The 15,556-nt window shown below is 35.2% G+C and overlaps 1 protein-coding gene across 3 annotated transcripts in view; it reads right to left on the bottom strand.

Annotated features, from left to right (window-relative positions):
* Positions 1 to 4,136: 4,136 nt before the first annotated feature.
* LOC124171465 (protein phosphatase methylesterase 1) overlaps positions 4,137 to 15,556 on the bottom strand; it is a 57,490-nt gene continuing 46,070 nt past the window's right edge. For all 3 annotated transcript variants that reach the window (XM_046550647.1, XM_046550639.1, XM_046550655.1), the window contains exons 10-11: positions 14,116 to 14,248; positions 4,137 to 4,338 (exon numbers count right to left, since the gene is read on the bottom strand). In XM_046550647.1, coding sequence (XP_046406603.1) covers positions 4,320 to 4,338; positions 14,116 to 14,248 — 152 coding nt within the window. In that variant the 3' untranslated portion in view covers positions 4,137 to 4,319. The remainder of the gene's footprint in view (positions 4,339 to 14,115; positions 14,249 to 15,556) is intronic.

Genomic DNA, 15,556 nt, shown 5'->3' with positions numbered 1-15,556 from the left:
TTATTTGTTTAATTACATTGTAATTTGTAAAGATCACATACTCAAGGTCAGCAGAGGTCATCATCAAAAATATACACATCTGAAGGGCTGCCACTTGTGATGTAACTTAGTAAATGAGCCAAAATTGATGAATTAGGAATGTGGATTGAAGTAAACAGGCCACAACAGGGTTAACTAAGGACATGGGGATGAGTAGTAGTAAAAAGGAGGAGTAGAAAGCTAATCATGGGAATAAGTGACTGTATTTTGCAAGTGCTGGAGCAGAAATAGTTGGTACTGTTTGTATGCAAATGTTGATGAAAATAGTGTTAAACAACATTTACTTAGGAAAAGGGATTATGTGGAGGAGAAATAAGTAGTGAAAGAACAGAGTTACAGGAAAGGAGTGCCGAATGACTGGGAGATTGGGTGGAGGGGAGACCACCAGAGAGGGTAGGAGTTATTGGGGGAGAGGGGTGCCACAAAAAATATTAAGTGCACACACACTCTACTGTGTATTCTTTGTTTATCATTCATGAGACCTAGAGTCCAGTTGATCATTAAAAAACTGCAAAACAAATTCCCTCCTCTCGCATTTAGATACTTGCAATGTGCAGCATTGAGTTAGAAGAAATATTCAATTGAATTCAGGCTAATAAAATGTAGCATGACTGAGTCTTTCAGAAGCTGTAGCAGAGGCCAGCCAAACAGTTATATGTCATGAGCACAGCAAGTCAAATGATAAAATAGGAGCATGGACGAGGAAGATATTATTGATAAGCACGTATTCTCATAGCTTATTTTTCTTAAAAATTTATAGCTAAAGACTGGTCTTATAATGGAAACAAACTTATATGTACGGTCCTGGATGAAAATAAAGAACCACTTTGGTCTAGGCTAGGAATTGAAATGAATTTGTACATAAGGTATTGGCTTCAGACAACTATTATCTGTGAATACCCTGAATCACTAACACAAGCAAAAAAACAAGCTGTGGAATGTCTTCTTCACCTGCAGAGAATCAACTACTTTATTGGGTGGATTTAATTTTATGTCTGAAGTCATATGAGCAAATAAGATACATGCAGTCACAAGAGCGAGGAATTCGTGGTTGTCATTAAGTAGTCGGCAGTTTAGGATAGAATTCATGTTAAAATTGGAAACCAAGATTTGGAAATATGTAAAAGCTCTGAAGGGACCTTGACCCTCTTCCATGTTTAATTATCTATAGAATACTAACTGAGCATATTAACCATTACTTATGAACTGTTTCAATTCTTAAGATAAGAGATAGTGAAAAATTCTGGAAAATTTTAAGAATGATAGACAATATCATTTAGGGGACAAAATCTCATGGCTCCTCCGCCAGGCTTATTGCCTGGCAAAGACCATACTCACCTTCACTTGCAATGGCAGGTATTCAACCACAACACTACCTGACTTCCCACTGCTCCTATCAAATGATCAGCAATGCTTGACTGTGAAAGAAGATGGCATGGGTTGCACTGTTTCCTGTATTTCAGTCTTCTTGTCAGTGGTGTACATTCAGAGACAATTATGCCAGTCAGGACAATTTGGAAATGTTCATGATGCCGGTAGATCAGAATTCATACCAGTAAGAGAAATTTATCATGCTCGGGGAAAAACTGCAAGGGGCACAGCATAAATACAAAAATCGTGGTTGAATACACACATGCTTCCATTTGAGTGGCGATGTTGATATTTTGGCAAAGACTTGGAGCAACTTAACTTTATTTCACAGGAATTTTTTTCTCTGGCTAAAAAGACTTTATCTGTAAATGTTATACTTAGTACAATAGAAAGTCACGAAATACATGAGTAAAAAACCAGGAAATCAATATTTTAGCAGATAAGACATATTAGAAAAATATTTTAGGATTATTATTACTGCCTTTATAATTATAGTTAATCTACCAGTAATGGTGGGTTTACCTTCTCAATCAACAATTTCAATCTCACAAACTGATTGCCATTCTTACTTTCAAATTCCTTCTTTAGTTAGGCCTACTATTATTATTTTATGAACATAAAACATGTTCTCTTCCTACCCCTCTTACTCAGTAAGTGATCCAGATACCGTACAAATTATGCTAGTAATCATCTTTACCAGTGTTGGTAAGTACCAGAGAAAAGTAATTGGATATCTTATAATAATTAATGTTGCAATAATTTGTACTAGTAACGATTACTTTCCACAAATTGTAATTTACTCCCTGTAGTGAAAAAGGAATCACTACTTTTGTTGTAATGACTACTTGCTCATAATCGACAATTACTTCACTAATTTCACGGATTTACTGAGGCCTACAGTTCCTTGCAGTACCCGAGTACCATAATTTACTTGTTTAAGTATGTTGTAGCCTTCTTACGGTGGGTACAAAATGACACCCCCTGTGTTGGTACAGCAGTTATAATTGTATGTATTGCCAGTGAAATTGCAACTTTAGCAATTTCTATGCCTCAATTATTCCACATTTTTACTGCAATATTCCAAGGTTGTCAGGTGGTCTGTAGAGTGGAAAATCTTGCAAGAAGTAATTGTAACTGTAAGTACCCTTATTACTTTTTAAATCAGTAATTTATACTGGTAATTGATAGTATTTCTAGGAAGTACATAATAATTACATACTTTGTATGGGATTTTCCTGTTATTGCATGGTACCAGGAGTAATAGAGTTTTCAGATCCCTATTCTTTTGAAACGCTTTAGGTTGATAAGATTTAAACGTCCCAACTTTAAAAGAAACAATATTTATAAATTTATCAAAGAGAAAGACACTATTATGCTGGCCATAGGTTTCTAACTACCAATAAAACTGCAATATGTTCACATAATTCAAAAAATGATTATAAAAAAGTGTTTAACAAAGCTATATTTTTATCAGTTTTTTTTCTGTTAGAAAACTGAAAAACAGAACATTTTATTTACTTACTTACTTTAAGCACTTATTTACCATGAAAAAAATGAAGCCTTCTGAAAATTTACCATGACTTAATCTGGCATCTACTATTAAATCACCAGCTGTGATAAATAAAATTCATTGAGTCACTTTATTTTTGTGTACACAGACAATTTAAGTGCTTCATGTGGGTTCTGAAATAAAGATTACAATACTACCTTTTCATGTGCCCATATATCACCAGGAAAGAACCAGAGGGCCAAAAATAACTATGCCACTAGAATTTTATCACAATGAAATCATTTATGGCCATTATTACTGCATATTAGAGAGATGAGAGAGGTGGCTATTTATTATTACTATCGTGGTGATGAATATATGAACGTCATGTTTCAAAATTTTTCCTCCATTTTGAAACAGTTTATCCTCTTTTTTTATCCTATAAACTCTAAATGTGCATGGACAAATTATTATATATTTTCCAAATCAGGTACATTTGCACTGTCCTCCAGGCTCCACAAGAGGTAGTGAACTGCTCCCTCCTAAATTTTTATCCAACCCTGACTGGATATCACCTCAGCACTTTTATAATTTTAATAGAAAATAAGCAAAATAAACAAGAAATATGGCAGTTTCTTAATGAAGGGACTGTACGAAATGAGGTTAATTCAGACTTTGAAATTATCAAACTCGGTCGAGCCAATTATTTTTATGTATACTAGCAAGTATTACTGTGGTAATGATGTCCAAAAGAAGAAGAAAATCTCCCTTAACTAACATAAAGTACTAAAATGCTGTCCTTGTTCGTGAATGAAATCTCAAATCTTACTGTTGGCTCACACTTCCTTTGAAGCATTCAAGTGTACCAGGATTCAACGGGTCAAAATTCTGTATTAACACTCAGGAATTCATCTTCATCAAGGTTTTTTAAAAGCCTTCTCTCCCTCACTTGTTAGAACTTGCACGTAACTCACACGATATCAAGTGATGACAATCATTGATCCAAGATCAAATGGGAAGTTAACTAACACCATTTCTTCAATATGAAGAATCACGAGGGAAAGACATTTTCACCTTTCTTAAAAGAGAGGAATTTACAAATGAAGCTATTTTTATGATGCTTCACCAAAAACAATCATCTGAGTGGTATTCCGTTCTCATTTAACTTGAGCAAATTGTTTCCATGCTAATATTACGTACTATTCAATCAATTTTCCAACACAAAGGAAAAAAAAGGTAAAGGGAAATATTTAATAGCATCAATTAAGTCAACTCAAACAATACTTTGGGAGTGAATAGTCTTACATAAAAAAAGTTAACAGTCAAAAGAGTGAATGAGATGATCGCCGCACATTGATTCCTCCACTCCAGGTACAGAATTTCAGCCACAGATTTGGTTTCTGACTTCACTTGTGGCTATTCAGCAAGCAGGAAATGTCCTATTGAAATGAGGAATGAGGAAAAACTATATTTTTCAATGAGCCTAAATAGTGAAAAAGAACATGTTCACAGTAAAAAATAAACATCAAATGAAATAGTAAATAAAATTAATATAATAAAATAAATATGATAAACAAGCCTGATAATTAAGAAGGAAAATATTTTGTGAACAAAATGAACTACTCATGCAGAAACGTAATAAAATTTGAGGGCAACTGAAGTAGGTAGTGGAAGCTCATCATTATTTCTTTCCACAATAGGTACATCTCACTTCCATACCTCTTCAAAGAGTTTAAAACTAAATACTTTTCTTTTACCTTGATTTCTGAATACTATTACTTATATCTCCATTGCAGTCCATATAAGGGACCTAATTAAATGGGTGATTCTTGGTCACATAGCATTCAAATGATGCACCATACCACAAAGGACTAAAATAGTAGCATGGAAGGAGGTGACTGAACAGAGGAGAAAAAAATCACTGAGCAGCAAGGCATATAATTTTGCCAAAGCAATGTCAGGGAATATATACAGACATGTTCTTTAAGTGGTTGGAGAGTAGTAAAGAGGTGCCTATGGGAGATTTCAATGTGAGAGTGCTTGCTCTGCTATTGATATCTCTGTTGTAGCTTTAACAAGCAGGTGTTAATAAAAATAAGCATTTGCTAAGAGTAGAACTTATTACATAGAAATGACCCTCTCTAAAGGGGAATGACTTGCATATCATTAAAACTGGAACTTCGTTTTAAGTAGGCACATTATTTTTAGGCAACATTGTATTGATTGTTCTTAGATTGGATGACACCACATAAGTTTTATCTTTGATCCTAAAGTAAATAAGATAACATTGTAAGATGAAATGTCAATATTGCCACCAAGCAATAAAATATAATAATAGCCATAGTTGAGGAGTAACAGAGCACAAGTAACCAAGTTAACAGTAAAAATTACAGTTATTTGACTTTTTACTTGTAATCACTGTATTAAAAATATGTAATATGCAGATTGAGGAGATTACCCGGATGAAATCCCTAGAAGAAGTGACTGTTACCATTTGCCTGGGAAAAGTGAAGTCACCCTCAGATATTAGGCATGCAGCTACAAGCTTTGTACTACTACATGTGCATTTAGGTTAAGAAGTAGAATTTTATTTTCAATTTTTAAGTAGTAATGGCATACTTGCATACTATTCAAAACCCTAATAAGAAAATGATTTAGAGATGAGGATGATAGATTCACACGACCAGATACTCAATTATTAATGCCATAATGAATTCTTGAGGGAAATCCAAATAGCTAGAAAAAAGTTTTCAAAGGTTGTTATAGTAATTTAAACTCTTGTATTTTTGGTCCTCGAAGAAAATATTTAAGATTTAATACCAGCAGAAAATAATATTTCGTTATTTCACCATTTCATTAAAATCCAAAACAGTTTATTTTTTAAGGAACAGGGTACCACAATTTTTCATTGACAGCACAAGGGATTATGAATAATTAACAGGTGACGTGAAACACAGAGTGAAGCATTAATGACACCTGTAGAATTAACTTAAGGTTACCTTATACACCATACAATAATATATGAGGGACAATTCAGACTACATTTTTGGGAATTTCAACATACTATTTATAAATATGTGTCATACTTCATTTCATTCTCTCTTTTAAAGTATATACAATATACAATGTACCAAAAAAGTTATTTACCCTGAGATTGCAACACAATATTAGGAGGCAATACCTAAGCATATAAACCTTCCAGGCCATGAGGTAGAATGAGAAATTTTATTATTATTATTTAGCAAGTCATGCATATTCTGAAGTGTAAAATGAACAAATTATCAGATATAAGTATAGACTTCACTCATTTCATCAAATTATATCCAGCAAGTAAAATGATTATACCCACCACAAGCACATTATTTACTATTTTTCATCTCTGCTGAAACTTCCTGCTTCTACCATGATGATGGCCTGACTGCACTAGAATTATGAACATCTTTTCCCTCTCCTTTTTGTCATGATGCTATCTTTAACTTGATTAAGCATAAAAAATATTCTATATTAATGTTTTTTGGGAGTAATTCAGCCAAATTCAAGCAAGTGAACAAAACACATTGCACTCTGAGTTTACATGGCATGAAAAATGTTGGTTATACTTAAAGATATTGAATGAGGATTATTACCAAGTTCTTTTCATTTTCAAATAATAAAAATATACTTTTCAAACATTGCCATGGTGAAAACTTGCCTCTGTAGTAGGAATAAGAAAGCCAACTTTTCTACCTCCCAAGAGGCATGGTCTTGGCTAAGGTCCAAGAAGGGGCACGAGTAAATTTCCGGTTATACGGGTCGATGATGGGGAGAGGAGGCAGGAATAATCGGAAAATACTGATAAGCCTTTCTTTCTTTCTTTAACTATTATTCATAATTTACTTTTAAAAACTTTCACTTTCATTAACTCTTATTCATAATTTACGTAAACCAAACGATATATTATTACTGTTACACATACTTTGCTATTTTAGATTGCTTAAAGGATTCATGAAGAGCTTTCTTCACCCAACAGCAGATCTTTTTAGTGGTGATAATCTCATGGTATTCGTATTCCCACTTCTCTATATACTCCAGCAAAATGTCTATGTAGGCAAGCACCTGGTGGTGACTTATGCGATCACTACTCCTTTCGTCTCTGCTTCCACTTTACCCGCTGCCTTCACTTCTACTACTACTCCCTTCTCCCATTTGACCCTTACTGGTCACGACATAAACAATGTCTTTTTTCATCTGATGTTGGAAGCCTGGTTCATTTTTGCCCCAATCGAGCCATTAGGTCTTCTGCATTTACATTTTCCATTTTTTTTACTGTTGTCTCTAATTCCCTCACTTTGTAATCAATTACTTTTGTTTCCGAGAATATCTCAAAAACACCTTCGACATTTATGAACAGTTTGCTAGAGTAATAGGTTTTACTGAGGACCAAGCTTCAGAGACACCATGAATATTGTCTGACATCCAAAATTGTCATTTTCTTACAAAAGTTCATTAAACTTTCATCTTCATTGGCTAGCACTAGAAGGAAGCCAATGTAGTAATTTCTTTTCATTGATGCAATGACATTTTGATCCATTGGTTGAAGTATAGACGAGATATTAGGAAGGGGAGTGTGTTATTTTTATGACTTGAAAGTAAAGTCACCAGAGGAGGGACAATGAACAATTTCAGAAGAAGAGGGAGGAGTTTTTCATGTTATGAAAGAATAAATCTTTCACAATGGGAAATGAGAAGAACTGGAAGGTTAGAGTAAATTTCTTGTATGTACATATATAGATATTTCTTGATATACTTGAGCATCTTTCTCTTCATTAGACAGTGGCATAATTAGATGACGTGGATGAATTAGAAAATTTTTTTTGGTGGACATAGCTTATAAAACAATAAATTGCTACCTCCTACAGTGCAGGTTCTTGGGTTGCATTGTCACCAGTCTGAAGATTGTCACAAGTAAAAGACAGCAAGCGGCTGCCTCAATAGCATGCCGAAATATTTCTATCATAAGGTTGAAGTGAAAAACTGTACAAAATCATTCAAACACCAGCTTAAAGACCTTCTAATTCAAGAGTTTTTTTGCCATCTATAAAAATTTACTGACACTGGAATGAGTCCCGAGACATATTCATTAGGTATTTCATGAACAGGGAGGAAGGGAAGGAAAAAAGGAAGGAGACACCACCAGGACTAAGAGCCCAACAATTTATTCAGGTTAGGAATAGGAAAGGAAGGAAGAGTTTACCAATCATTAAGGTAACGTTAGCTATCACTAGCAAAACCAGATATGATGTTTTTAGAGAGAGGGAAGACTGAACTATAGCAGTGGTGATAGAATTTTTTCCTTTGAACTAACCCAGTCATAGTCAGCCCCCAGAAGCTCCTATCTCTCCCAAATTAAAGCTCCATTCCAACCAATAAAACACATTTGTCAGCAAACTTTGCCCTGTGAAAAAAGTTTTTCTGTGCTTCATGAATATTAATGCCATAAGTTCACAAAGAATGGGCTCAGTTAGCAATTTCAAAAATTTGACAATGCATATTTTATAAACTTCAAATTTTTTAGCAATGCCATAAATTTATAATAAATAGGTTTTCCTTCTGGTCCAACAGTTTGACCATGCATAAGCTTCACAATACATTTTCCAGCTTTTTATCATCAAGCTTCGTACGTACATGTATTGCATTCACATTTTTGACTGAAATATATGCTCAATGATATCAATTTCCTAGGAATTTATCTTGAAAAAAAACTATGGAAATGAATCTTTTATCATAAATTTATATATATAGATGAGCCCTTCTGTCAACAAATTTTGCTATAACTTTCATAAAATTCTTATAGGATATGTTTAAATCCACATTTGTATTTTCTGCTGTACACATATGTATACATTCTGCGATCTGTTTAATTTTGTATATCTTAAAACAATTATGGAGAATTGTGAACTTTGATGTTCCATACCTCATGCATGTGTGAATAGGATGGTGTCTATGTATTTTATCTTGCTTGACTTTAGCCATGCAAATGTATGCATTGCCAATGATGAAATAAATTTATTACTACTACAGTGAAACCTCTCTTAAATGAAACTCAAGGGACCGAAATTTTGCCGTTTCGTTGATCGGGAGTTCATTCCCTGGAGGTGATTCACATGTTGCATCATCCTAGGAGCACGGAAATTGAAGCAAGTATGCATGCATTATCTTCATTCTACCTTCGCATACTTCAAAACAATGCTGATTTCTGCAACTGCAATGCAAATCACAGGCAATAAACCACATTTAGGAAGACTCAGTTCGCATTATTCAATCACTTCGCATGCTTTTTAATCTGTTTTCAAAAATGGATGCTGCGTAGCGGTGAGCGCGAGGCGATCCCTTTATTCTCAATATTTTAAATAGAGTACATGTATTCGTGAGGTTTACTCTGAAAAATTAAGAATTCGATAGATTTGACCATCACTAATATACATTTAAGTTAACAGCACCAATTATAGCTTTATCCCCATGAAATTTAGATTGCTCTACCATAACTAAGTGAGTTGCGAATTTCGTCGATCCATTCAAGCGCAGTGGGTGGTATCATTTCTTTATAGTAGTCGAATCCAGAATATTCTATTGCAATATTTGCAGTCGTGGGCTTTGTAAAAAATTCATTGTAATACCATCATTTCCATCATATTCTGGATAGACAACTCCCGATAAGAAAACAGATTGAAAGGCCTCATGAAGGAGATCTCGAAGAAAAATACGTCACGATTTTGAAAAATGAGTCTTTGAGAAATTATATTCCGCAACCCTCAGTTTGCTAGCTTTGCAGATAACTAAATTTGAGTCTACTCTAGTGAACTCATCAAACGACCCTTCAATATTCATATCTTTTGAGAGATACTGCCAGAATTCACAGATTTCGCTATCACTCTCCATCGCGTGGTCGCAGTTGACTGTAAACTGGATACACAACTGCTGATAAGAAAACAGCTTGAAAGGCCTCATGCATGAGTTCTTGAAGTAAAATAAGTCACGATGATGAGGTTGTTAACTGCAAACCCGGTTTTTGCAAAATAACTAAATATGGTGACAGATGTGACACGCTTCCAAGCTATGTGAAACCGCTGCATTACCTGAAAAATGTTCCTCTTCAATTTTGCCGATCCATTACATCCATTTGGCAAACCAAAAACTCAACTAAAATGCTACGGTAATGCTGCTTTGCAGCATAAATGACCCCTCGGTTGAGAGGCTGCAGCTTTGCTGGTGCTGTTAGGGGGGAAGAAAATAATGCGCACATTTCTTATTGTTAGTCCTATGTTGGGGCCCATGCAGCCATCGAGGAAGAAATCTACTTTCCCAATGAGTGCATCAACTCCCGCCAACCACCGTTGAAATAATCCTACTGTCATTCATGAATTTTTGCTGCTACCACAGGCGCAAGGCATCACTCTCACCAGTGGCTTAGCCAGGGGAGAGGTCTGAGGGGTACAAAGTCCTTATTTAAAAAATGATGTTTTTTCAATTATGAAAAGTGTAAAAATTAGTTTATAACTCTCTACTTAGTACCCCGTTTTTCAAAAATTCCACCCCATGTTTTGGACCCCCCCCACCCTCACGAACGAAATTCCGTCCATTGACATTGGTAACGAGGCGTTTTCTGTTAGGCCCCTCCGACCGTTAGGCAAGAATTTTCTAGTATTGATGACCGAATGTCATACTTAATTGCGACCTCCGTCTTCTTCATGCATCGATCCACGGCTGTCAAAAACCTTTTCCTCTAAAGAAAATCAATAGGACAGAAATCATTAGGACATCGCTCAATAGTGTAACAGAGACCGACCTTGAGAATAAAGCACTCAATTCAAATAATGTCTAGATCAATGGGAAAATGTTGACTTTCATCGCTTAAGGGCGAATATTTTTTTTATTTTTTAGAATTTATCCAAGATTTTGGCAAAGGCAAAAATTTCTCCTAGTTTTGAGATGATATTGAAATACATAAACTACGAGAATGAAACAAGAGTTACTACTGAGTCATATTCAAGATAGTTTTAAGAGACGCAAATTTTGGCTTTCATCTTCTAGTGCACACATTGTATCTTCCATAATTTAAAGAAGTTATCCAAGATGGCGGCGAGTGAAAAAAAATGCTTCTTGGAATTTACGCGTTGCAATTCTGTATAGTATCTTAAACAAACGTCAAAAGAATGCGATCGAAGTACATAGCTCTAGATTTCATATCTTTGAGCATGTAAATATTGGGACATTGAGTTATTTTACGAAAGTCAGCATTTAAGTTTTTCACAATTTGCTGCGAGTTAGGGTCAGCGGAAACACACCACAAGGAAGGTTATGATTACATTTAATAACGACGATTCTGATTGGCTTATTTCAGTAGAAGTCTCTGATTGGCCCTCCAACGCTACAAATATTAAATTATTCATTTGAAAATAAAAATTTCACCGGAAAAATTGGTTATTGAGAGGTGAATTTCACGTGATCGCGCCAAAATTTCATTTCGTTGATCGGGAGTTTTTGTAAAAGAGTTCGTTCATTGGGGTTTCTCACTACTGTATTTACGTAGGCAATTGGCCGGACCAATAGCATTTGTTCGTTAAATGGAGTTCTTTGTTTAGCGGGAGTTCGTCAAGGTGGGGTTTTACTGTATTATTATTTGCGATGTTGGTTTAATCCTACCACTTGAAATAAATAAAAGCCAACATAGCCAGGTGTTGTCACTTTCCTTGAAAAAATTACCAGCAGTGGATCACAAAACATCGCACCGAATGTCCTAGTGTATCACATGGCATACACTCGTCTCATTACTACCATTAGCAGCAAAAGCTTCACTCAAGACATGGAAGGTAAAATAACTACATTCAAAGTCTCTCTCTGCTTCTCAATCCTAACAGCAATGAATAAGAATACTTTAGTTCTCAATAGAACAACTCATGTGTAATTTCTAGTCAGTATGGAGATAATTTCCAAGGGAAACGAAAAATAGCTACCAATCTCACCCTTCCTTTATAAAATTTTCCTTCCTTTTAAACCAACTCAAGCAGCAACTAGCCAATATCAAAAGCATCACAGGAGTTTCATAGGTCCTTCCAGGTGTTGGGATGCAAGGAATTGAGGATAGGGGGAGGACATCCATCAATAATCATCATTTGGCCTAATCCAGCTGATTCTGATTGAAATTTACTAGCAATATCTGTTTTCAACACCCACCTTACCCTTACAGCCCATCATATTGATTTTGGAAGAAGTTTTTCTTTTCTCTTTTCTTGACAGACTCATATTTAATTTTGAGACAGTTGATTAAATATTGCATCATTCAGCAGAAATTCATTCCATGGTAGCATCTTATATTAAAAACTGGTAATGAAAATCATGAAATTTATAAGTATTAAGAAAACCAATAACTGAATCTCAAAATGAACAACAAAGCCTATCAGCTATACGCCCAAGATGCCAACAACATTATTAAATCATTGAATAGAGAAGATTACGGTTAACGGGGCCACCGGTTATATGGGGCAGCCATTTCATTAGAGTAAGTCTTGAAGAACAGAAGCCAACAAATGAATATGCCAGTTTTTTCTCTGCTTAACTGGGATAGAATCCCACTTTATTGGGCCATGAGTCAGCAACAGTAACCCTATACTCACAAATTCAAATGTTTTCATATCACAATACCGTAATTTTCTCCTTCTTTAAATTAGTCTGCATTTTTACATGGGCATCTATTCTTGCCTTATAATTGGAACTCTCACTGATAGGCCATCGGGTAGAGGATTCGGATTCCATTTCTGCACCATGAATCCTTATTCAACATAATGTCATTTAAAAGTATGTCAGTGGCAGTAGTTAGGCTACATATGATAGGCTAAGAGATAAGAGTTTTGAGTATAAGAGGATGTGGGCAATAACCATTATGTTTTGTTGAAATGTTGAAATCATATTATCCAAGCAACAAGGTGAAGCTTACTGTGAGGATAGTGGTGGAGATGAATTTGTAGTTGAGCGTAGCTGATTGAAATCTCAGGACATTAGGAAGGTCATTGAGGGGTAATGTCTCTTCTTTATGCAAGAATGAAAAAAGGTAACCAAATTTCATCATTGGATGTCTGTGACAACTGTGTTAGAGAGACAAGGAAGAAGAGAATGCAGCAGAGAACATTTGACAAATTCCTTGGATAAGCAGATACGATTTCAACCGTAAGTACTCCCATACGTATAGGTAAATGAAATACTTAGTGATCACATAGTCTTAACAAATATACAGTGAATTTTTCTTCAATCGGATTTAGTGAAAAGCATTCATCCAGCATTGCCTGAGGCTGCAAAAAATATTATCATGACCACGACTAACAGAATTCTTGAAAATTTTTAATAAATACATTACTTGCAGATTTATTGAACCAATTAATAGTGCAGTAAACTTTTTTTGCTTTATAAACATTAATTAGTATTCCTTCTCCTATTTCAACATTTGTTTATGCATATATACAGGATACTTCACCTTATTGGGGCAAAGTGCTCCAGCCCTGGTAAGTCCCAATTATCCAGAATCTACTGTATCAATTTTCAAAAGAAGAATAGAATATACTAGACAAGAAATCTTAGTTTAGTGAACTGTGAGTTCAATAAGAAGGAATGTTCATCTGTAAACCAAGTCTGTTATAGAACTTGAGGTGAAAATTGAGGAGCCTAACCATCACTGGTTAAATGTTTGAGCTTTTGGAATAAAGGTCCACCTGCATGTAATCAGTTAGTGAACATATCAATCAAGGATTATGATTAACACCACTGATCTCTCTGCAATCAATCCAGATTCCCTACCTGACTTTAGGTACATGAAAACATATAAGATACTTCTACTGTCAGCATGGAAAACACCTTTATTTACAGACTCCATGCAAAAATTATACCCTTCATCAAAAAAGATATTTTCATGAGCTTCAATTTTCAGAATGCTTTACTTGATTAATAGTAATGTTTTTTCAGTTGTACTTAGCATATATACATATAAAAAAGCTTCCAAACTAATCGACTTTTTACAAATACTATAATAATTAATCACAGGTAAGTTCAAAGCACTAAAAAATAGGGAGCAAAATAATTTACAAAAAGATTACAGGCTTTAATTACAAATGTAGGCAGCTAAAAGTTTAGTGGTTTATAGGGAGACTAACTCAGACCAATTGGGAGTTGGAGCCATAACAACTGACCGGTTAAAATTGGCCAAAGGAGCTGCAAATTTATGCCTGACTAGGAAAGTCGATAGCACGTCAGCAACTTTGTCAGGAACATCTTCATGAACAGCATGGCCACACTTGGGAAGTACCTGCATTTGAAATTTTCCTGTAAAAATTTGAAGAAGAATTAGCGTAATTTGGAAGAGAATGCCAAGAATTTTATAAACAACAATGAGAGTCTTGCGGATTGAGTATCTTAGGTAGTTTTATGCCTCCCTTATGTCTCATTGCACTTAAAACAAGATAAAACATAACCAGATAAGAAAGAAAGTGCCATAAAATCTCAAACAAAAGAATTGATTCTTTAGTTAAAGAGCCTCCTGTAAGTAAATTTGGCTAACATTTGGTCCAATTTATGCTGAAATTAGAAAAAAATAATAAGAATGGGAAGCTGGTATTATTGAACCAGTGACACTTATGTACCTCTGGTTCGAAATCTGACACACAAACCACCACACTATGGCAATTGTTGATGGAATTGGCATTTAGAGTTGATTTTCATGTAATCCATTAATGTGATAGAACAAACAATATAATATATACGTATTATGAATACACCCATGTCTCGTATAGCGCAATTTCGATTAGCGCAATTTCGATATAGTGCAAATTCGTTCCTGGGGGAAACATTGCAACGCAGTGTAGCCTAATCAAAAATCTTAAACGCTCTCGTGATAAAACGTGAACTTGCGCTAAGTACACACGAAATTTCTATCAATTTACGCATATTAATGTTATTTCTTGCCTCAAATCATCTTTTTTGTTTACATGTTAATCGAAATCCATTGCTGTGCAATGGCCAAAAGTATTACTCGTCATTGGGTCCAGATAGCCGGCCTACCGAAGTAATTTATCTCGTCTCCTTAACAGAACGATAATAAATAATTTAGATCGTTAATTAAGCGTGGGGCTAGTGGAAATGAGTATTTTTTCAGCAATACGGTTTGAGACGTATTTTTGCCGTCATAGGTTATCGGGCGATTGACTTCCAGGTAGAGGGTCGACGCTAAAGCCTTCAAGGTCATCGGTATTCACGGGGGAGAAATGGAGCGGTGGCCGAGTTGCGCATGAATAGCAAAAGGGTCCGCTATAGTGTCTCAAACACAATGGCTTCGTTCCCTCCCCGCAGTCGTAGGCCTTCTGCGTCTCAGGAATACAGTTCAGCAGTAAAAGGTGATTTAGACAGAGCCATACAGAGTAAAAACCAAGAGAATATGGCAAAAAATAGGAATGCGTGTGGAAAAATCAAGAATTTATCAAGAAAAACCATAAACCTAGAAGAGGATTTGAAAGAGATCAATTGCTTTGAAAATGGAGAGCGTCAAAGCGATATTGCGCGGAAGTTTAAACTCACGATGCCTTATTCTGAATAAAGACGAAGTTAAAACATCAGTGACCTCAGCCGCACCAACTT

This window comes from Ischnura elegans, chromosome 1 (assembly GCF_921293095.1).
Source record: "Ischnura elegans chromosome 1, ioIscEleg1.1, whole genome shotgun sequence".
NCBI lineage: Eukaryota > Metazoa > Arthropoda > Insecta > Odonata > Coenagrionidae > Ischnura > Ischnura elegans.
The sequence above is the reverse complement of the archived record's forward strand: the minus strand, read 5'-3'. Positions and strand labels throughout refer to the sequence as shown.